This window comes from Urocampus carinirostris, chromosome 16, assembly GCF_059441175.1.
Source record: "Urocampus carinirostris isolate Australia breed hairy pipefish chromosome 16, RoL_Ucar_1.0, whole genome shotgun sequence".
Classification (NCBI taxonomy): domain Eukaryota; kingdom Metazoa; phylum Chordata; class Actinopteri; order Syngnathiformes; family Syngnathidae; genus Urocampus; species Urocampus carinirostris.
In genome coordinates, this window is record NC_142364.1 from 6,899,546 (window position 1) to 6,921,450 (window position 21,905).

Sequence of the window (21,905 nt, forward strand, 5' to 3'; positions counted from 1 at the left end):
TTGCCCACCAAGTATAGAATGCCTTTTTCTATACTTAAAAAAAACCCAGTACAAAAAAGTACTCCGCATCGATAGAAAACAGAAAAATACACGTCTTGAATCCAAATATTTATTGTTACGGAGTATTAAGACATGAAGCAACAGAACCCAGACTGGCGCTCGACACAAGAACTAAAAAAACCTACAGGAAAAACAACAAACCTCAGAAACCTTTCGGCGGAATTAAACGTGACTTGAAATTCTTAGAGTGCAATCGTTTTTTTCTTTTAAAAGTAGAGAAACGACAAAGTACTAAAGCCAAGCGAGACGCCTAAAAAGTTTTTTTTTCCGACTTGAAATTCACGCGCAGGAGAAAAGTCAATGCGGGAAAGAGCGCTATAAAGCTAGCCACAAACTAAAACATGAGAATGCACATCACAGTTCGACTTTATGAACAAAACGACAGAAAAGAATAAAACCTGAATCGTCAAAGAGAAACCGGGACATGTCTCGTACAAATCAAGCCCGCCACGGGAAAAAAAAACTGCATTACTGGGAGATGTGTCAAAGGCGCAAATTTTGAACCCCGCCGACTATTAACATTTGAATGCACCATACCAAGAAGGGAAATATACAAAAACAGAGGAAAGTATTTCTAGATTAACGGTAACAACTACACCTGGAAAACCGACAGTACTTTAATATTTGGGTGACGTGTCTTTGAGAGTAGGCTTGCAAACATGTTGTGACCAAACATGAAAGTATTACTCATTTCTGAGACAATGAAAAAGTCAAAACATTTTGACGCAACAATTATAACTGGAAAGAGTACTCGTGTAACACTCAGATAACGTGTCTTTGAGAATAGAACGTTGAGCATTTTGTGAGCAAATATGTGTTTCTCATTTCTGAGACAATGAAAATGTCTCAGAAATCTTAATAACAAGTAAACCTGGAAAACAAGTGGTACTATAGGGCTTACTTTCCATTCCGTATGTTGCATCGTTTGTTTATGTCATCCTATACTCTTTATCTTGACGCACCAATTTGGGACTCTTTGGAGTGGTGATTATTCGTATGCTCCATTCTTGTTTTATCGTGTTTTCCCTTTCAAAAAACACTTCACCATCTCGGTTGAGAAAAGCAGGGTTTTTCTGCTCATGTTCATTGCCACTTTTTCCAGTTCCTTTCCTTTGACCCCTATGGCTTTTAGGGCGTCGAAATTACTTGAGGGCCATTTCCCTCTTGCTCCCATTGGGAAGCCCATAACCTCAACGTGCTGAGCTCCCAGGAGTTTGCCAACGCTCTCCCTTGTTGGGTCATAGTATTTCACTTTTTCACATCGTGCCTTTTCCAGAGTGTCCATATCAGTTTCAAATCGTACTGTCACATCAATGACAAGAACCTTTTGGCCCTTTTGGCATACCAAGTCCGGTATTCGTAGGATTCCCCCGGGTAGGTTTACCCTGAAGTCTCTTATTGTTTTCCATCCTTTGTTCATGGCCACATCTTTGAGTAGGTCACAGAGTTTGTTGTGCCTAGATATACGCATTTCCTTTATATATGGACATTGCCCCAATATATGAGACAGTGATTCCAGCCGCGCTGCACATCTTCGGCAAAACGCATCTTTCTTGGGTTGTCCCCGTTTTGCGAATTCTCTGGTTTTGGTCACGTTTGCTCTCATTGCCAAGCTTACTATCCAGTTCTTTGGTTTAAAACCGGCCCTCTCCGGTTGGTCAATCCATGAGTTACTGATTTTATCATTCATGAATACCTGGGCCCCACGCCCTTGGACCGTTAGTTTGGTCCATTCTTGGATTGCAATATCTCTCCAACGCATCTTTATCGGCCCTTCATTCCTGGGTCTCGATTCCAACCCGTCTGCCGTCGGGATGCTTCCCGGTTGTCCACCTGCTTTGGTCCATGTGACCTTCCAGTGTGTGTCCGCCCGGCGCCGACCCTTCCCACCCCACCGTCCAGCCATCAGGGGTTTTTGTCAGTCCACGCACGGGTCGAAAAGTTGGCACATTGCAGACACATAACTAGAGCCCTTAAGGTCCCTAGTGAAAGCATCCATATACTAACACTGCGACGGCCGCAGGATACTCTTGCTGAAATGCGCTTGGTGAATTTGTGACCGGGGCGGTGGCGTGCGCTTTACTTGGGCTTAGTAAGCGAGGTAATGGCCGCCTAACGTAGGGCTCTAAGCCTGAGCGGGAAAGCGGTACAGCCTGCGCAGAAAGGCTCAGGGTGGGCCCCTCTTCACTTTTTCCAGTGGGCGGAGTGACGGCCGCCTAGCGTAAGGGCTATCCCGAGCGTGACGGCAGGCCGGCCTGCGTGTTCGGGTCCCGCGTGGTCGCCGTCGATGAGGCCAGTCGTGCACCCACTGGCACCCCACCCCCTCGGGTGTATCCCACCGATTTTTCCCCGTCTGCCAAAGTGTGATCGGCTGATACCACGACACCTGAGCGTTGGAGCAGGCCGTTACCAATTAGCGGCTGACAACTTTGGCAGACGGGGAAAAATCGGTGGGATACACCCGAGGGGGTGGGGTGCCAGTGGGTGCACGACTGGCCTCATCGACGGCGACCACGTTGGCTCGGCCCACCTGCGCAACCGGTGTGGTAACCGGGTCATGGGTCGACGGCGGTGCGGGGGGCGGGCACACCACGATCGCACTCCCATCGGGCACGACGAGGTAGATAGGTATAACATTTGGATAACGTGTCTTTGAGAATTGAGTTGCAAAGATTGTGAGCAAATATGTATTATAACTTTTACCACAATGAAAAAGTCTAAACATTTTTACATTACTATGACAACTGAGTAAAAAAAAAACAAAAACAGATAACGTGTCTTTGAGAATAGAGCTTCGACCATAATCTGAGTAAATATGTAGGTATTACCGAGTTCTGTGAGAATGAAAAAGTAAAAACATTTTTACATAAAAAATTACAAAAGGAAAAAAGTACTACTGCAATAATCAGAGCATGTGTCTTTGAGAATAGAGCTTAGGGCATATTGTGCGAAAATATGTAAGTATTACTCATTTCTGAGACAGTGAAAAGTCAAAGCATTTTTATTTTACATAAAAATCACAACTGGAAAAAAGTACTATGGTAACTCAGATAACGTGTCTTTGAGAATAGACCTTTGGCCAAATTTTGAGCAAATATGTAAGTGTTATTTAGAACCGAGAATGAAAAAGTAAAAACATTTTTACATAAAAATTACAAAAGGAAAAAAGTACTACTGCAATAATCAAATCACGTGTCTTTGAGAATAGAGCTTAGGGCATATTGTGAGAAAATATGTAAGTATTACTCATTTCTGAAACAGTGAAAAGTCAAAGCATTTTTTTTTTTACATAAAAATCACAACTGGAAAAAAGTACTATGGTAACTCAGATAACGTGTCTTTGAGAATAGACCTTTGGCCATATTTTGAGTAAATATGTAAGTGTTATTTAGTTCTGAGAATGAAAAAGTAAAAACATCGTTTACGTAAAAATTACAACTGGAACAAAAGTACTACTGCAATACTCTGATAACGCGTCTTTGAGGATTAGAGCTTTGAGCATATTGTGAAAAAGTATGTGAGTATTACTCATTTCTGATACAGTGAAAAGTCAAAGCATTATTTTTTGACATAATAATTACAACAGGAAAAAAAGTACTATGGTAACTCAGATAACGTGTCTTTGAGAATAGAGCTTAGAGCATATTGTGAGAAAATATGTAAGTATTAATCATTTCTGAGACAGTGAAAAGTCAAAGCATTATTTTTGACATAACAATTACAACTGGAAAAAAGTACTCAGATAACGTGTCTTTGAGAATAGAACTTTGGCCATATTTTGAGCAAATATGTAAGTGTTAATTAGAACCGAGAATGGACAAGTAAAAACATTGTTTACGTAAAAATTACAACTGGAAAAAAGTACTACTGCAATGCTCAGATACTGTGTCTTTGAGACTAGAGCTTTGAGCATTTTGTGAGCAAATATGTAGGTATTACTCCTTTCGGAGACAACGAAAAAGCAAAACAAATACAGTACATCATTTTCATGAACGATAACAATTACAACTGGAAAATAATAGTACTGTAGTACTCGACTACTGTGTTTTTGAGAAAAGTTGCGAGGGCTGTCAAAATAAAGTTCTGTTCGGATTCTAAAATAAAAGAGCGAAAATTCTATAAAGTGGTACAACAGTAACATGATCCTGAAATATTAAGTGTATCATCAAAGAGATACATATCAAAGCCGTTAAACATGGCTTATCAGAACGAGCTGTCACAGGCATCAAAGACACATTGGACAGGGCGGACTTACCAAGCCAAATGCTTCCCCCCAAAATGGTAAAAACTGCTTTTGGGCAAATGGGCTTGGTCATCAAAGACACATCTTATTGATATGTCATTTAACACACACCAACTGAGTATCATGTCTTGAAAATGATCACGCAGCATCATCTGAGGATATTCTCAAAGACACACAGGTAGAAGTGTCACAATGCCTTCTCCAAAATCATGCCAATGGGACTTAACATCAAAGATGAATGGACGAGAATGCTTGGTAGAAGCCGCATTCTACCAAAATAGAGCAAATACTGTTTTGGGGCAAATGGTCTCGGTTATCAAAGACACATCATTTTAGTATGTTATCTAACTCGAACAAATTGAATATAATTTCCCCCAAAATATCAAACAGTATCATCTCAGATTTGTTGAGGGAGCGTATTGTCAAAGACACACAAGTAGAAGTGTTACAAAGCCCTCTCCAAAACAAGTGTCAATCAAACTTTACATCAAAGACACATGAATGAATGAAAAGGGTATACCGCAAAAAAAAAGAAAAAAGAAGGTAAATACGATTTTTGGGCAAAAGGGCTTGATCATCAACGACACATCACATTGGATTGTTGTTTGAGACATACAAATTGAGTATCATCTTAGATGGCATCATCTGTGAGGTGGATATTGTCAAAGACGCGCGAGATAAAAGTTCCAAAAGAAAGACGACAATTGGACTTAACATCTAAGATACATGAAATTGGGTGCAACTTCAATTTAACATATACAAATAAACATTCAGTGGAGGACTAGATATGCACCCTTGAAACATCAAAGACACCAATGAAGTGCATGATACCCAATAGGAAATCCTTAAAATATTAAATACATCATCAATTGGGTGTTTCAAAGCTACATTAGATGAAAGATACCAGCCCCCTAAAAACCTGTCACATGAGGGTCCCATCAAAGACACGTCAGAAATTTCGCAGTATCATAAACCGATTCCAAAGACACATCGAACCTGAACGTACTACACGGGAACGGAATGTTGCGGTGTTCTTCGAGTCAAACGGGGGCCCCCCGGCATCAAAGGCGCAAATCCTCAAAGACACGGGTTCTTGGATGGTGCACAAAAATGCAGATTGGCAGCGAAATAACACCGAATTTCATAAAAACCGGAGTTTGCACGAAGTACTTTCTGCAGTCGAGTATTTTGGGAAAGCGGTATTTGCCGTGGCGTGCGCGGCGGGTGACCGGGTTCGAGTCCTTGGTGCGAAAAACAATCTCAGGCTGGTGAGGTTTATGGCCAACGGGGACGAGGTCGGAACCTACTGAGGTGCTTTGTGTGTTTGACGATCGTAGACGTGAAATGGCTGCGTGTCGTTGATTGTGAGTGTGCCGGCAGGAGGAAGTGCAACGTGTCTTTGAGGTGGAATTCTACGTAGGCGATGACCTCACCGGCCTTTGGTGTAGCCGGGAAAAAACTGGTCCAGCAGGACCTGCAGAGTCTTGTTTTGAGTCATGGAGTAGTCCTTGCCCAGGTCGTGGCGGCAGGCGGGGCAGGTGTACACTTCGGCTCGGAACGAGCGCTGGAGGCACGTCTAACCAGGTGGGGAGAGACATTTTTTTTAATGCTGAATATTCTGGGCAGGATAAGGAAACGACCGGGATAAACCTACAAAACTTGAAGGTACGATTTGTAACATTTGACCACTGTGTGGTACTGTGTTTTCTAATGCCAACAAAAATAAAAAGCAGCAAGATGCCAGACAAACAGAACGGCGACTACTAATTATAGTTTGGATGGGGTTATCGGGGTATGGATGGGAAGGTTGTTACAGTTGATGGAAAGTAAAGAAGAAGAAAAAGAAGGGAAACATAAATAAAAAGGGACAAAGAAGGACAGAGAGCAAAAGAGAGGGAGAGTCAGAAAGAGAGAGAGAAAGAGAGAGCAAAAGACAGAAATTGAAAAAAGAGAGAAGGAAAGGAGAGAGAGAAAGTGAAAAAAAAAAGACAGAGATAAGAAACACAGAGAAAGAGAAAATCTGAGGAAATAAAAGAAAAGAGAGAGAGAGCACAAAAGGACAGAAATAGACAGAGATAAGAGAGAGAGTCAGCAAGAGAGAGATCAACACAAATAGAGGAAAAAGAGAGTGAGAAAGAGAGAGAGAGAGAAAATAAAGAGAAAAAAGAGTGAAGAAAGAGGAGAAAAGTGAAAAAAAGAGAAAGTCAGAAAGAGATAAGAAACAGGAAAGAGAAAATATGAGAAAAAAAGAGAGAGTGAGCAAAAAAAGACAGATATCTAAGACAGAGAGATACAAAGAGAAAGTGAGAGCCAGAAAGAGAGAGAGAGAGAGCAAAAGACAGAAAAAGAAAAGAGTGAAGGAGAGAAGAAAGAGAGAGAAAGTGAAAAAAGAGAAAGACAAAGAGATAAGAAACACAGAGAAAGAGAAAATCTGAGGAAATAAAAGAAGAGAGAAAGAGCGAGCAAAATAGACAGAGAGATAAGAGAAAGTGAGAGTCAGCAAGAGAGAGCAACATAGAGGAAAATGAGAGTGACAAAACAGACAGAATGAGAGAGAGAGAAAAGAAAGAAAGAGAAAAAAAGAGTTAAGAAAAGAGAGGAGAGAGTAAGTTAAAAAAGAGAAAGACAGAAAGTGATAAGAAACAATGAGAAAGAGAAAATCTGAGGAAATAAAAGAAAAGAGAGAAACTGAGAGCAAAAAAAGACAGAGAAATAGACAGAGAGATAAGAGAAAGTGAGAGTCAGCAAGAGAGAGCAACACAAATAGAGGAAAATGAGAGTGACAAAACAGACAGAGAGAGAAAGAGAAAAGAAAAAAAAGAGTTAAGAAAAAAGAAAGACATAAAGAGATAAGAAACAGAGAGAAAGAGAAAATCTGAGAAAAAAAAGACAAAAGGGCAAGCAAAAAAAGATAGATATAAAGAAAGAGCCAGAAAGAGAAATAGAGGGAGCAAAAGACAGAAAGAGAAAAGAGTGAAGGAGAGAAGAGAGAGAAAGTGAAAAAAGATAAAGAAAGACAAAGAGATAAGAAACAGAAAGAGAAAATCTGAGAAAAAAAAGAGAAAAGAGCAAGCAAAAAAAATAAAGATATAGAGAAAGAGATACAAAAAGAAAGTGAGAGCCAAAAAGAAAGAGAGAGAGAGAGAGAGAGAGAGAGCAAAAGACAGAAAAAGAAAAGCGTGAAGGAGAAAAGAAAGAGAGAGAAAGTGAAAAAAGAGAAAGAAAGACAGAGAAGAAACAGAAAGAGAAAATCGGAGAAAAAAGAGAAAAGAGCAAGCAAAAAAAGATAAAGACAAAGAGAAAGAGAGATACAAAGAGAGAGTGGGAGCCAGAAAGAAAGAGAGAGAGAGCAAAAGACAGAAAAAGAAAAGAGTGAAGGAGAGAAGAGAGAGCGAGAAAGTGCAAAAAGAGAAAGAAAGACAAAGAGACAAGAAACAAAGAAAATCTGAGAAAAAAAAGAGAAAAGAGCAAGCAAAAAAAAATAAAGATATAGAGAAAGAGAGATACAAAGAGAAAGTGAGAGCCAAAAAGAAAGAGAGAGGGAGAGAGAGAGAGAGAGCAAAAGACAGAAAAAGAAAAGCGTGAAGGAGAGAAGAAAGAGAGAGAAAGTGAAAAAAGAGAAAGAAAGATAAAGAGATAAGAAACAGGAGAAGAAAATCTGAGCAAAAAAGAGAAAAGATAAAATCAGCTGCCGGCGCTTTTCAATAATCAATTTTACCGATTCGTTGTTGCGGCCCTAAACACCCCCGTTCCAAAAACGAGACATGGAGAAGATCTCGCATCAGCTTGAATGCTATTGGTTACAAAGTTCTACATTTACCTTGCAAACATTGTGGGAGCAAACGGTGGTGACGGGCTGGAAAGCCACTTCCTGGCAGCAAACGCACATGAAGATCTGTTCCATCTTACGTAAGAAGTTCTAGAAAACGGAGAAACTGAGATTTTTTAACAAAATGTATCGATACGTTCGAGAAAAAACAAAACGGGACGTACCGGTCCCTCTGCGAGATGTCCCAGGGCCTCGTCCCAAAGCTTCTTATTGGCCGTGTCTTCTCCGATCAACTGCCGCTGCTGCTCCGATAGGACAAAGGTCTCCTCCACCTTCAGGCGTTTGGAAGGAGGTTGGGATTCGGACGTCCCGTCTGAGAAGATAAAAATTATGGTATTTCGGGGTTCCGACAGCTAAGTCAAGTCGTGTTTATCTCAAGGAGTCTCAAAGGGCTGCACAGACCACAAACTATGACAGACTATTATGACAGGATCCCCTGATCTAAAACCTACATGAGGGCAAGGAAAAACTCAAAAACTTCAAGTCAAATCATGTTTATTTGTGACGCCCTTAATCACAAAGAGTTTCAAAGGGCTGCACAGACCACAGACTATTATGACACCATCCCCTGATCTAAAAATTACATGAGGGCAAGGAAAAACTCAAGTCATGTTTATTTATATAGCCCTTAATCACAAGGAGTCTCAAAGGGCGGCACAGACAATTGCAAACTATTATGACACCATCCCCTGATCTAAAACCTACATGAGGGCAAGGAAAAACTCAAAAACCTTAAGTCAAATCATGTTTATTTGTATAGCCCTTAATCACAAGGAGTCTCAAAGGGCTGCACAGTCCACAGACTGTAACAGACTACAGACTATTATGACACCATCCCCTGATCTAAAACCTACATGAGGGCAAGGAAAAACTCAAAAACCTCAAGTCAAGTCATGTTTATTTGTGACTCCCTTAATCACAAGGAGTCTCAAAGCGCTACACAGTCCACAGACTATAGCAGACTACAGACTATTATGACACCATCCCTTGATCTAAATCCCACATGAAGGCAAGGAAAAACTCAAAAACCTCAAGTCATGTTTATTTGTGACTCCCTTAATCACAAAGAGTCTCAAAGGGGGGCACAGACTATTATGACACCATCCCCTGATCTAAAACCTACATGGGGGCAAGGAAAAACTCAAAACCTTAAGTCAAGTCATGTTTATTTGTATAGCCCTTAATCACAAGGAGTCTCAAAGGGCTGCACAGTCCACAGACTGTAACAGACTACAGACTATTATGACACCATCCCCTGATCTAAAACCTACATGAGGGCAAGGAAAAACTCAAAAACCTCAAGTCAAGTCATGTTTATTTGTGACTCCCTTAATCACAAGGAGTCTCAAAGCGCTACACAGTCCACAGACTATAGCAGACTACAGACTATTATGACACCATCCCTTGATCTAAATCCCACATGAAGGCAAGGAAAAACTCAAAAACCTCAAGTCATGTTTATTTGTGACTCCCTTAATCACAAAGAGTCTCAAAGGGGGGCACAGACTATTATGACACCATCCCCTGATCTAAAACCTACATGGGGGCAAGGAAAAACTCAAAACCTTAAGTCAAGTCATGTTTATTTATATAGCCCTTGATCACAAAGAGTCTCAAAGGGCTGCACAGACCACAGACTATTATGACACCATCCCCTGATCCAAAGATCAGAACCCTACATGAGGGCAAGGAAAAACTCAAAAACCTCAAGTCAAATCATGTTTATTTGTATAGCCCTTAATCACAAAGAGTCTCAAAGGGCTGCACAGACCACAGACTATTATGACACCATCCCCTGATCTAAAACCTACATGAGGGCAAGGAAAAACTCAAAACCTTAAGTCAAGTCATGTTTATTTGTGACGTCCTTAATCACAAGGAGTCTCAAAGGGCTGCACAAAATACAGACTATTATGACACCATCCCTTGATCTAAATCCCACATGAGGGCAAGGAAAAACTCAAAAACTTACAGTCAAGTCTCGTTTATTTGTTTGGCCCTTAATCCCAAAGAGTCTCAAAGGGCTGCACAGACCACAGACTATTACAAACTACAGACTATTATGAGACCATCCCCTGATCTAAATCGCACATGAGGGCAAGGAAAAACTCAAAACCTCAAAATAAGTCGAAACTGGCCTACAACTACTAATCCCAGAGTACGTTTCTGCTACATTCATAAAGCACTTATATCATGATGCATGAAAAATGACTTTTTTACTAAATGTTTTGGTTCAAACAATGTAAATTTTCTGCGATCTACATGTGTGATTTTTCATCTTACTTTCAGAAAAATATGGCGATTTAGAAAGCAGCTGGCCAGCATCAGGTAGACGTGACTTCAGCAAGGCCTCTGTGATGATTAAAAGGGTTTTCTTGTGAGTTGTAGCTCCAGGTCATCCGTTTCATGGGTAATGGATCTGGCGTGGGTGACTAGCCACACCCGGCATGGGTGTCTTGTGACCGTTGTTAGCCTAGCCGTAGCAGTACACCGGACCTGCAGCCTTGTCATTTGACTTTTCTCCCTCAGTCACTTCCTGAACACGATAATAATCCACGGAGCACCCACGAGTGATCACCATTTCTTTGCACTGTTCTGACTTTCGTCAGAGTCTGATTTAATGAATGGATTTCTTTTCAATGTAACAAGCTTCCGAAGATAGTAGCTTATGCTTGCGAACTTTGCTTCGCCTTTATTAGCTAGTGCCGTTAAAACTGAACTCTGATAGGCCGTGAAGGATTTTATACATTTGACTCTAAAGGATTTTATAAGTTTGAATACAAATTAGATTTAATGCAAAAGATATTCACTGGCTGGGTGTGGTGCGAGGTCAGGGCACCCTGGTGGAAAATGTTGTTTACAGGAACGGCAGGAACGGGACGTAAGGCTGATAAGATAAACAGCACATCCAGACGCAGAAAGGCCCTGATGACGTAGAAACACTCAGTGTTGTTTTGAGTTTTCCAGATATCGCAACGCCCAGGGGGGGGGGGCTTCCTTGGCACGCCCATGGGAGGAGCCGGCACACCATTATGCAGGGAGAAGATGGCCAATAGGAGAGAGCTAAAGGACTTCATAAGAAGGCTTCACACAGACTCCAACGTCACAAATTTGGCCGTTTTCGATGGAGTTCACTTAGTTAAATTTTTAGGGAAAATAAATCTGCCCCCGTGTGGAAATGTCGGCTTCCTGTTCATCTTTTCCCTCAAGAAACGAGCGTGCATAAATTGGTGTGTGAATGTAGGTTGTGTTTGGTTAATGGAGTCAGATCACTAATCGGAACAATTTGGTAAACGGTACATTTTGATCATTACTTCCCATCAGCCGGCACCGTTAAAAACCGAACAGTGACAATTCCGATTGGCCAAACACTCCACGACTCAAATAACAAAAAGGGGAAAAAACACAGAACCGAAAACCCTTGAAAAAAAACGCAGTGTCTTGCGATGACACAATCGTGGATCCCTACCCTAAAGCAGCAAAATCCTTACCTAAGTCCTTGCTGGTTTTCTGATCTCCGTTACTCTGCAGGTCCTCCTCCTCATCGTCGTCCTCCTCCACGGCCGGCATGAGATGTTCGAAGTCTTCGTAATCCTCTTCCTGGTCCTTTTCCACCTTCCGGGGACGGCCCCGGCCCCGGCCCCGTCCTCGGCCCCTACCCCTACCGGAGTGGTGCCTGCCCCGCCCGCCGCGACCGGGCCGGGCCACGGGCTCCTTCTTGGTCTTGTTGGCCATGACTGCCTGGTAGCCTGGTGGATACTACACACACGGGGTTGTACAATATGATATTAAATGTACTATATTGCTATAATATCGAAAAAAAGCTTCCAAATTATTTTCAGTGGTACTTAAAGTGCCTTAAATATGGTACAAAATGTGAATTCTGAAATGTTTTATCACTGGATAGTACCTGCTCTGCCCTTGTAATTTCTGTTCTGTAGATGTAATTTACATTTTGACCGCTAGGTGGAAGCATGTCCTCGAGAGCAATATAAGGCTCTTTTCGTAAGTACGCATGGCTCGGAGACATAATTGATTCCACGCAAATTCTCGTCATGTCGATTGAAGGATTTCATACGTTTGACTATAAAGGATTTTATACGATTGACTACAAATTACATTTAATGCGAAAGATATTCACTGGCTGGGCTGTGGTGCGATATCAGGTCACCCTGGTGGAAAATGTTTACAGGAACGGCAGGAACGGGACGTAAGGCTGATAAAATAAATGCCCTGATGACGTAGAAACGCTCGGTGTTGTTTTGAGTATTCCAGACGCCCAGGGGGGGGATTCCTTGGCACGCCCATAGGAGGAGTCGGCACGCCATTATGCGGGGAGAAGATAGTGAATAGAAGAGAGCTAAAGGACTTCAGAAGAGGGCTTCCCAGAGACTCCTACGACACTAATTCCGCCGTTTTCGATGGAGTACACTTAGTTAAATTGTTAAAAAAATTAAATCTGCCCTCGTGTGAAAATGTCGGCTTTTTCGTTCATCTTTTCCCTCAAGAAATGAGCGCGCAGAAATTGTTGAGTGAATGTAGGTTGTGTTTGGTTAATGGAGTCAGATAACTAATTCGAACAATTTTTTTAAACGGTACTTTTTGATATTAATTCCCAAAACGTTCATTATACTGTCCTGTATGTATAGGGCACAGTTTTACCTATAGTTTACAGTCAAGGTGCCCCACTCGATAAACTCTTTTTGGCGCTACATTGCTAGGAAGCTCATTAAATAATCCGTGCTCACTTTTGAGACACCTTAAATCCATAGAACAAACAGAAACCATCCCAAAACACCAGGAAAGCACCCAGAGCAATTTGATTGGGTGAGCAGTAGGGATGGGTGGAGTTTTGCATAGAGCGCAGACACTCCCTCCTGTCTCTCACCCTGCGCTGTCTGCGCCAACGGTAAATCTTCGTTTGCAGAATTTTGTGACATTTTTACATAAGAACTCTGCTTGCACCTTGTTTTGAAACCATTTTTATGAGGAAAAATATGAAGGTCAAAATGAGCCTAAACACTTTTAAGTAATGGCGGGAGGGAGACAATTTCGAAGCGGTATTTTTGTTAATATTTGGGAAGCAGGCTTTGGAATTATTCTCATTTCATGAATTTTATCAAATCATCAAATTTCGTACAATGAATCAAATGTGCTGTAGAATAAGCTCTTGTCTGGAGAGCAGGTTTGGCGGTTATGTTGAAATGTGACTAACTGGATATGGTGTGGCTCTTCCGCCCTGCCTCAAAATTAAAATATTTTACTTGTATGGCTCTTTGAGTCAAAAAGGTTCCCAGCCCCTGGTTTAGACCTACACATTTATCCACAAGAAGAAGACAAACCAGGAAGTAATTTTGTCTCAGTAGAATATTTTCACGTGTGCTGCGTCAGTATCTAAAACCCTCGTTTGAAGCCTTCAGAAAGCAATGGCTGAAAGTTCATTTTGGTAGATTAAATATTTGGCGATGTGGATTCGAAGTACATCGACGAGTTTACCCTAATAATATGCTACGTTTGTTAGCCTGGAGAAAAAATAAATAGTAGTTTTTCTATGTTTATGTTGGCGAAGATACCGTTTGACTAAATCACTTGGTAAATTCATGTTTGTACACTTGGTTCAAGAGTATTCAACGTTTGGTCAGAGTTGTCAGAAAATGATCAAACAATGTCAAAACATTGTGTTTTAAGTCAATCACATGGATAAGTTAGCTGACTGATACTGGTGGAATGTGAAGTTGGGGAGGGATTGCGCATCAAAGGTTGCCGTGACAACTCCACCACAGGGGGTCCGCCCCTCCCAGGAGACCGGAACCCAGAGCTGGTACACCTCTGAAGGTTTGTCTGAATTCAAATTACCCTAATTTCCGCACTACAAGGCGCACCTAAAAGCCTTTATTTTTTTCAAAAGCTGACCATGCGCCTTATAATACAGTGCGCCTTATATATGGATCAATATTAAGTCGCAAAGTCTTGCAACTAAAGCAAGCAGCCGCCGACTAGATTTTCCCCCGAAGGCGAAGTCGTCCGCGGTGTATGCTGGGATTTATATACCGGCGTTTCATTTCCTAACCAATGTGTCAATCATCATTTGAACCAGTCACTATTGGCTTAAGTTATTCGGAGGTAAAGAGGGCGGATCCTTTTTATGATTTACAGGCTCGCATAGGTTAAAGGGGCGAAACAAAGCCAGCAATTGGCCGAAAAAGATGAATGCGAATCACAGGTTGGGTTGCACTACGGCATAGAGAAAACATTTTTTACTATTCGGTATTTGTAAATATTTTACTCTCCTGGATTTACTACACTCACGGTTGTAAGAAGACCATGGTTACGTATCATTATTGAACGTGATGGCTGCAAGAGAGCTTAGGTGAGCTATGCGGATTTCTATTTTCCCGGTATCTTGTTTTAGAACGATCTTGATGTTTCTGTGATGAGTCTATTTTTAAACTAAATTCAATTCAAAGTGTTTATTGTCATATGCGCAGTAAAGAACCCCGTTTCCCTGCACAATAAAATTCTTACTTTGCTGTCCACACAGTTACCAGCAAAAATAGAATGGAAACTAAGAAATGTTTGTTTGGTGACATGGTACGGACACCGCATCCGCACGTGTCTACGACACGTATTTGCTTCTTTGCAAGCTTTGGGAATGTTAAGGGGGTAATAAGTTGGACTGAACTGACTGTTTTGCCGACGTTCCCATTGTAGCGCCTTATAATCCGGTGCGCCTTATGTATGGAAAATATAGGACCAAAAACAATTTTTTGGGGGTGCGCTCTATAACCCGGTGCGCCTTATAGTGCGGAAAATACGGTACGTGTGGACATTTGATGCGTTTTCACCTGGACAGATAATCCCAAATTCTTGATCCTGTCCAGTCCTTCGGGGGTCCAGGGTGCTGGTTCCTGATCATCCCGTCTCAGCAGGTACCGCCACACCAAATAGCCGCACTTGCCGACCTCTGGCCAATATTTCACGACCTGAAACAAAACCCAACCGGTTATTACACATACTCTTGCACAAAAGTGTTTATTTGATTACCTTCTTATTAAAAAATACAAATTATCTGACAAAACAAAATGACACATGAACAGTAATCCACTACATATGGTGTGTGTTTAACGATTCATAATTGTCTTAAATATTTTCATTTTTAGCCTTTAATGCACAAAGACGCCACAAGATGGCAGCGGAGCTTAATTATTATTTATGTGTCTGGGAAAAGCAAATTTTCAGATTTTACCTTTGCAAAAAAAAGCATGCTATTGTTTAGTTTATGTGCCATTTTACAGTGATCAGGTTAGAAACTGTTACATTCATATCAGTAGGTGGCAGCAGATTACTATTTTTTATCTGATCATGAGGTACTACAGTGTATATAATAACTTATTTTGTTACAGCTTTTACAGATTGAACCAGAAAAATAATCAATTGAATCATTGACCAAATTTTGATATTTTTTTATTATTATTTTTATATTTTGCTTAAAAAAACAAGGAAGAAAAGATTAGCAACGTAAAAGCAGTCTTTTTGTTCCACTGGCAGATCACGTTTTCTTATTTCAAAGGTACATTGTGTCATTTGACCACTAAAAAGCACTGTATTTTCTAATGCGAAGGAAAACCAGTGCCAAATAAGCACAGCGTAGCAGCAAGATGCCAGAAAAACATGGCAGCGACTACTTGGTATGAATTCCACGATGTAAAAGAAATACACATTTATACAATAGTTCATGTATTTTTGCCTAGTATTTAAATCAAGTTTTACTGAAAGAAGGTTTTCCATTACCACTAAGAGACACTAAATGTTACACACTGTCCCTTTAAGTATTATTTGTGTCATAATTCTAGAAAAACAACATAAAAATACAGTTAAGAGGGTAAAAATATTGTAGGAAAAACCATTTCAGCAAAATTATGAGCCAAAATGAATAACCTGAACCACGGTGACCAAAGAAAGTTTTGTGTCATTTAAGAAAATATTAAATCTAAATTAAAACTTTTAAAAAACAAGTGAAACCAATGGCGTGAATTAATAATAAAACAATTAAAGAACCCTTTGTTTTTTTCTACCTTGTAAATGCCGTCATAGCGGTTTCCCTCCTCAGGGGCGTACTTGCTGATGCGCCGCCCTTTAGAGCTGCGCACCACTCGCACGGGCTTCCCGGCCCTCCAGTTCCTGGACTCGGCTCCGTCCTTGTCATTTAGCGGGGCGTCGCAGTTCAGCGCCAAAGCTCTGCGAGTAGATGAAGCACAGAGACCCCTCGGTTATCGGGGTGAAAACCAGAACAACCCGCTAATACTGAAAATACGCGATAGCGTCACACCTTCGTAAAAGCCCCCAAAAGGTTGAACTTACGTCAAGAGGACGTCATGACCGACTGAGAGTATATGACTGTGACAAAATAACAACTATAGCTCTTCAAATTAAAACACAGAACACAGGGCTGCAGTTGAACATATGACAAATTGATAGACAGGTACACCCGTTTCTTGGCCAAACTCAAGCACTTTTTAAGGACTTTCAAAGCCAATTTTCCAGTTTTTACAGTACCGCTAAAAAGGAATCCAGCGTCGATCAAAAGAACGGGAGCCTAAACCGTAGTTCCAAACCCAAACTCTAGCCCCAACCTTATTTCAGAACCCAAAAATCAGTTTAAAACCCAAACTTGCAGCCCAAACCCTAACCCTATGCCCAACCCTAGCTGTAACCCTGTGCCAAACCATAAACCTAGCTCTAAACCTCAAAACCAAAGATAAGGTTAGAAGCTCAGTCAGGAGGGACTATGTAGAGCTACTGGTCCTCTGCATTGAGAGGAGCCAGTTGAGTTGGCTCAGGCATCGGATAAGGATGCCTGCCGGATCCCTCCCTCGGGAGGTGTTCTGGGCATGTCCCACCGGCTGGGGGCGACCCAGGACACCCTGGAGAGACTATGTATCTAGGCTGGACTGGGAACACCTCAGGATCCCGTCGGATGAGCTGGAAGAAGTGGCTGGGCCTAGGGAGGTCTGGGATTCCCTGTTAAGACTGCTGCCCCCGAAACCCGAACCCAGATGGGCTCTCCCTTAGAAATAAGGTGAGAAGCTCAGTCAGGAGGCACTCTATGTAGAGCCACTGGTCCTCCGCAATGAGAGGACCCAGTTGAGTTGGCTTGGGCATCTGATAAGGATGCCTCCTGGACGCCTCCCTCGGGGAGGTGTTCCGGGCATGTCCCACTGGCAGGAGGCCCCGGGGTCGACACAGGAAACGCTGAAGAGACTATGTCTCTAGGCTGGACTGGGAACACCTCGGGATCCCGTTGGACGAGCTGGAAGAAGTGGCTGGGGATAGGGAGGTCTGGGATTCCCTGTTAAAGCTGCTGCCCCTGCGACCCGACCCCAGCGTAAGATAATGGATATCAGATAGCTTAATTACGTTTTAGACATACTTTCTGGACCCCTCAATTATGAAAAAAGAAAACTTATCCAATAATCTCTCATCTCATCAAACATTACCTGTTCATGTGGGTCAACGTCTGGTCAAAGGAGTGCTCTCCAATACGTTTGTTTCCCGAAAGATCGCGGCCTCCGCTTCCAGTGTAGGTGAACTCATCCCCACGGTCCTAAAGCGGGTCAGATAAATATTATTCTACATAAAAAATCCACCAAAGATATAGAACCATAGACATAGAATCCAACGTATTTTGAATGAATGAAAACTTTATAAAATAAAAACGGAACAAAAACAATAACTCAACAACAAAATAATCTTACATAATAGGTTCGAAAAGGGAAGCAGATGCTTGCTTTCCCTACCCCTTCATCTTCCCTATTAAATACACCAATGATAATAACAACAATAGTACCGTATTTTCCGCACTATAAGGCGCACCTAAAAGCCTTTATTTTTTCAAAAGCTGACCATGCGCCTTATAATACGGTGCGCCTTATATATGGATCAATATTAAGTCGCAAAGTCTTGCAACCAAGGCAACCAGCCGCCGACTAGATTTTCCCCCGAAGGCGAAGTCGTCCACGGTGTATGCTGGGATTTATATACCGGCGTTTCATTTCCTAACCAATGTGTCAATCATCATTTCAATCAGCCACTATTGGCTAAAGTTATTCGGAGGTAAAGTGGGCGCATCCTTTTCATCATTTACAGGCTCGCATAGGCTAAAGCGGCAAACCAAAGCCTGCAATTGGCCGAAAAAGATGAATGTAAATCACACGTTGGCTGGGTTGCACTACGGCATAGAGAAAACATTTTTTACTATTCGGTATTTGTAAATATTTTACTCTCCTGGATTTACTACACTCACAGTTGTAAGAAGACCATCGTTACATATCATTATTGAAGGTGATGGCTGCAAGAGAACTTAGGTGAGCTATGCGGCTTTATATTTTCCCGGTATCTTGTTTTAGAACGATCTTGATGTTTCTGTGATGAGTCTATTTTTAGACTAAATTCAATTCAAAGTGTTTATTGTCATATGCTCAGTAAAGAACCCCGTTTCCCTGCACAATAAAATTCTTACTTTGCTGTCCACACAGTTGCCAGCAAAAAATAAAATGGAAACTAAGAAATGTTTGTTTGGTGACATCGTACGGACACCGCATCCGCACATGTCTGCGACACGTATTTGCTTCTTTGAAAGCTTTCGGAATGTTAAGGGGGTAATAAGTTTGAACTATCTGACTGTTTTGTCCACGTTCCCATTGTAGCACCTTATAATCCGGTGCGCCTTATGTATGGAAAATATAGGACCAAAAACTATTTTTTGGGGGTGCGCCCTATAACCCGGTGCGCCCTATTGTGCGGAAAATACGGTAATAATATTAATAATAACAGTTATGATATAACAATAACAACAAAGTTAACCATAGTTCTAGACGCACTATTACCAATCTCTCATATCACTCATACCCCATTTTCTTCATCTCTGTATTCCGCCAGGAATGTTTTTTGTATTTAAATTTGAACAAGTGAATAGTTGGACATTGTTTGATCTCGTCTTGTAAATATTTCCAAAGTTTGACTCCGCACACAGACACACACGTATTTTTCCTGGTGGTTCTCCCCTTTGGGATTTTGAATTTACGACAGCCCCTTAAGTTATAATTTCCCTCTTTCCGAATGAATAATTTATGGATGTTTTCTGGCGCTATGTTTTTGTTGACCTTAAATAGCAGTTGTGCAGTGAAAACTTTTACTAAACTATGAGGCGCACTCAAAACCCCAAAAATGGCCAGAAATTTGAACATACTCCTTATAATAGAATAGAATATACCTTTATTGTTATTGTTACAACATGGGATATATTGTGACAACGAAATTGGACGTGGCACTCCAGTTCCACATTTTACAGTGAGGATAAGGAAAACAGAGATAAAGGAACAAAGATGTTTTAACTGTCTTTGTTGTATAGGCTTTGTTTTCCTCCGGAGGGGGGGTGTATGAGGGGGTGAGGGACAGACAGAGATGGGTGGATCCAACTAGATGTTTGATCTTACTGTACACACGGTCCAGTGTTTTTTCCCTAACTGCTCAGTCCATCTTGTGCTCCTTATATGTGTACAAAATTGGAAATGTGTTACCATATTCGTTAACCTTTTATCAATCCATAAAATGTATCGCTGACTAAAATTGCAAAACAATGGTGGCAACGGCGATTGAACCGGATAGTTATGGTAAAAGCACCCGATCCAAAACACCAGGCTGCTAAAGAAATGGATTATTATTTACAGTTGCATAACATTGGATACAACAGGTATTGAACCCGGATCACGGCCAGGGGGGTGCCTGATCCTATCCACTCTACCTCTAGGGATACAGACAACACATGAAAAGGTATTGCTTCTCATCTTAATATCACACTATTTTCAGTTACATTACCAAATATGGTAGAGAAATGAGAAAACAGAAGTAAAACGTCGGTAACAAATTTTGTTTTAGCTCAAACTAAGCATTTTAAATACATGCGGCCATGGATGTATTCATGTCTTTCAGAACGACGAAATCACATCCAACGATGCCTTTTTCTTAATTTAGCTACGAAAGACCAAATTACTTCCTACAATGCCTTTCTCTTCATTCAGTTTAGACTCAAGTGCGCTTTTTAAAGACTTTTCAGGTCCGCAACCTTTTCTGTACCACGGACTGACAATATTATCACGGCCTCGATCAACAAATACCATCAAAAAGTGTAACTAAAAGTGACTAAAAATAGTGTGATGATGAGATAAAACCTAATGCCTTTTCAGTTGTTGTCTGTAACCCTAGTGACCTGGTGGAAAGGATCCGCTTGTTCTCCCTGCCGTGATCCGGGTTTGATTCCTGTTGAATCCAATGTCAGGCATTTGTGATCAGTGATATATCCCGACTGATTACTCGCATACACGGTACTTTTTTAAATTTATTGTGCAATCCTAACCCTTACTATAGTTTTAATTCCATGCGCCTTATAGTCCAGTGCATCTTATATATAAAAAATGTCACAAAACATTATTTTTGAGGGGTATGCCTTACACTCCGAGGCGAGTAAACAAATATTTTACTCAAGTAAAAGTACTGTTACTTCAGAATAATATGACTCAAGTAGAAGTAAAAAGTAGTCATCTTAATAGTTACTCAAGTAAAAGTAAAGAGGAACTTGGTGAAAAAAACTACTCAAGTAGTGTAAGTAACCGTAGCAACGTCTTATATATAGATTATTAAAAACACCAATTCGATCAGATCATTAAAGTACATCCAATCAACAATAAATTACAAGGTCTGTGTAATAGCAAGTCTGTTTACTCAGTTTGTATGTGGATTAATAAATAAAATATATATGAGAGTCTACAGCGATGTACACTGCGCATAGCGTACAGTAAAAATAAAATTGTTCCTATTTCTGCTCACATGTGCCACCTGGTGGTTGGTTGGGTCACTGTTGAGTCAATTCAAGTCATGTTTTTTGTATAGCCCTGAATCTCAAGAGGTCTTCAAAGGGCTGTACAGACTATTGCAATAAAAATGAAAATAATTAAATATTATGAAGGTCAAATCTAATTAAAAGAAACAAAGTCGCTGACAAAATAAATGCATCGTAGCAGAGAAAGAAGCACACATTCTTACGTAGAGGGGATTGAAGTAACGGCTTCGATGTAGCCTAATGTAGCGGAGTAAGAGTACAGTTTCTTCTTCACAAATTTACTCAAGTAAAATAAAAAGTATAGTGATTCAAAAATCCTCCTCAAAGAACAAAACGTCCCAAAACTTACTCAAGTAAATGTAACAGAGTAAATGTAACTCATTACTACCCAACTCTGCTTACAATCTGGTGCAGCTTAAAGTGCGTAAAATACGGTAAATTGCATGGCTAAAATTCCTAAATCCAAACGTCATTATGAAAAAAAAACACATAACGTGATACGAAACCCACCACTTCATCCTCAAAGCCCCCCGCCAGCACCAGCGAGTACGATCCGTCATTACTGCGACCGTGGATGCCCCCGACGTGTGGTCTGTGAACGCCCGCCTCGCTCACCTAAAACCAGAAAACTCCATTAAAATCGAACGCGCCGCACATAAATCGCGGGATACCGGCTGACCTGAACTCGGAATTTCCAGGATGTTCCGACCGGAACGCCGGGAATCGGCCCGTAGTGGTTGGAGGGAACAATGGTGCACTCCTTGGTGCGACCCACACAGGCCATGCCCTGGAAAAAGATCAGAGATCAAGATCTTTGACATAGAATAGAATAATAATATAGATTCGGCATGCACGATAGTTAAAAAATGACAGAG

General features: G+C 41.1%; 1 protein-coding gene across 1 annotated transcript in view; it reads right to left on the reverse strand.

The window, feature by feature from the left end:
• Positions 1–95: 95 nt before the first annotated feature.
• Positions 96–21,905, reverse strand: part of uhrf2 (ubiquitin like with PHD and ring finger domains 2) — a 54,840-nt gene continuing 33,030 nt past the window's right edge. Inside the window, exons 8-16 of the mRNA XM_088320130.1 lie at positions 21,710–21,817; positions 21,541–21,645; positions 17,630–17,736; positions 16,208–16,370; positions 14,978–15,115; positions 11,624–11,891; positions 8,297–8,445; positions 8,124–8,222; positions 96–5,879 (exon numbers count right to left, since the gene is read on the reverse strand). Of these exons, the coding sequence (XP_088176256.1) occupies positions 5,733–5,879; positions 8,124–8,222; positions 8,297–8,445; positions 11,624–11,891; positions 14,978–15,115; positions 16,208–16,370; positions 17,630–17,736; positions 21,541–21,645; positions 21,710–21,817 (1,284 nt within the window). The 3' untranslated portion in view covers positions 96–5,732. The remainder of the gene's footprint in view (positions 5,880–8,123; positions 8,223–8,296; positions 8,446–11,623; positions 11,892–14,977; positions 15,116–16,207; positions 16,371–17,629; positions 17,737–21,540; positions 21,646–21,709; positions 21,818–21,905) is intronic.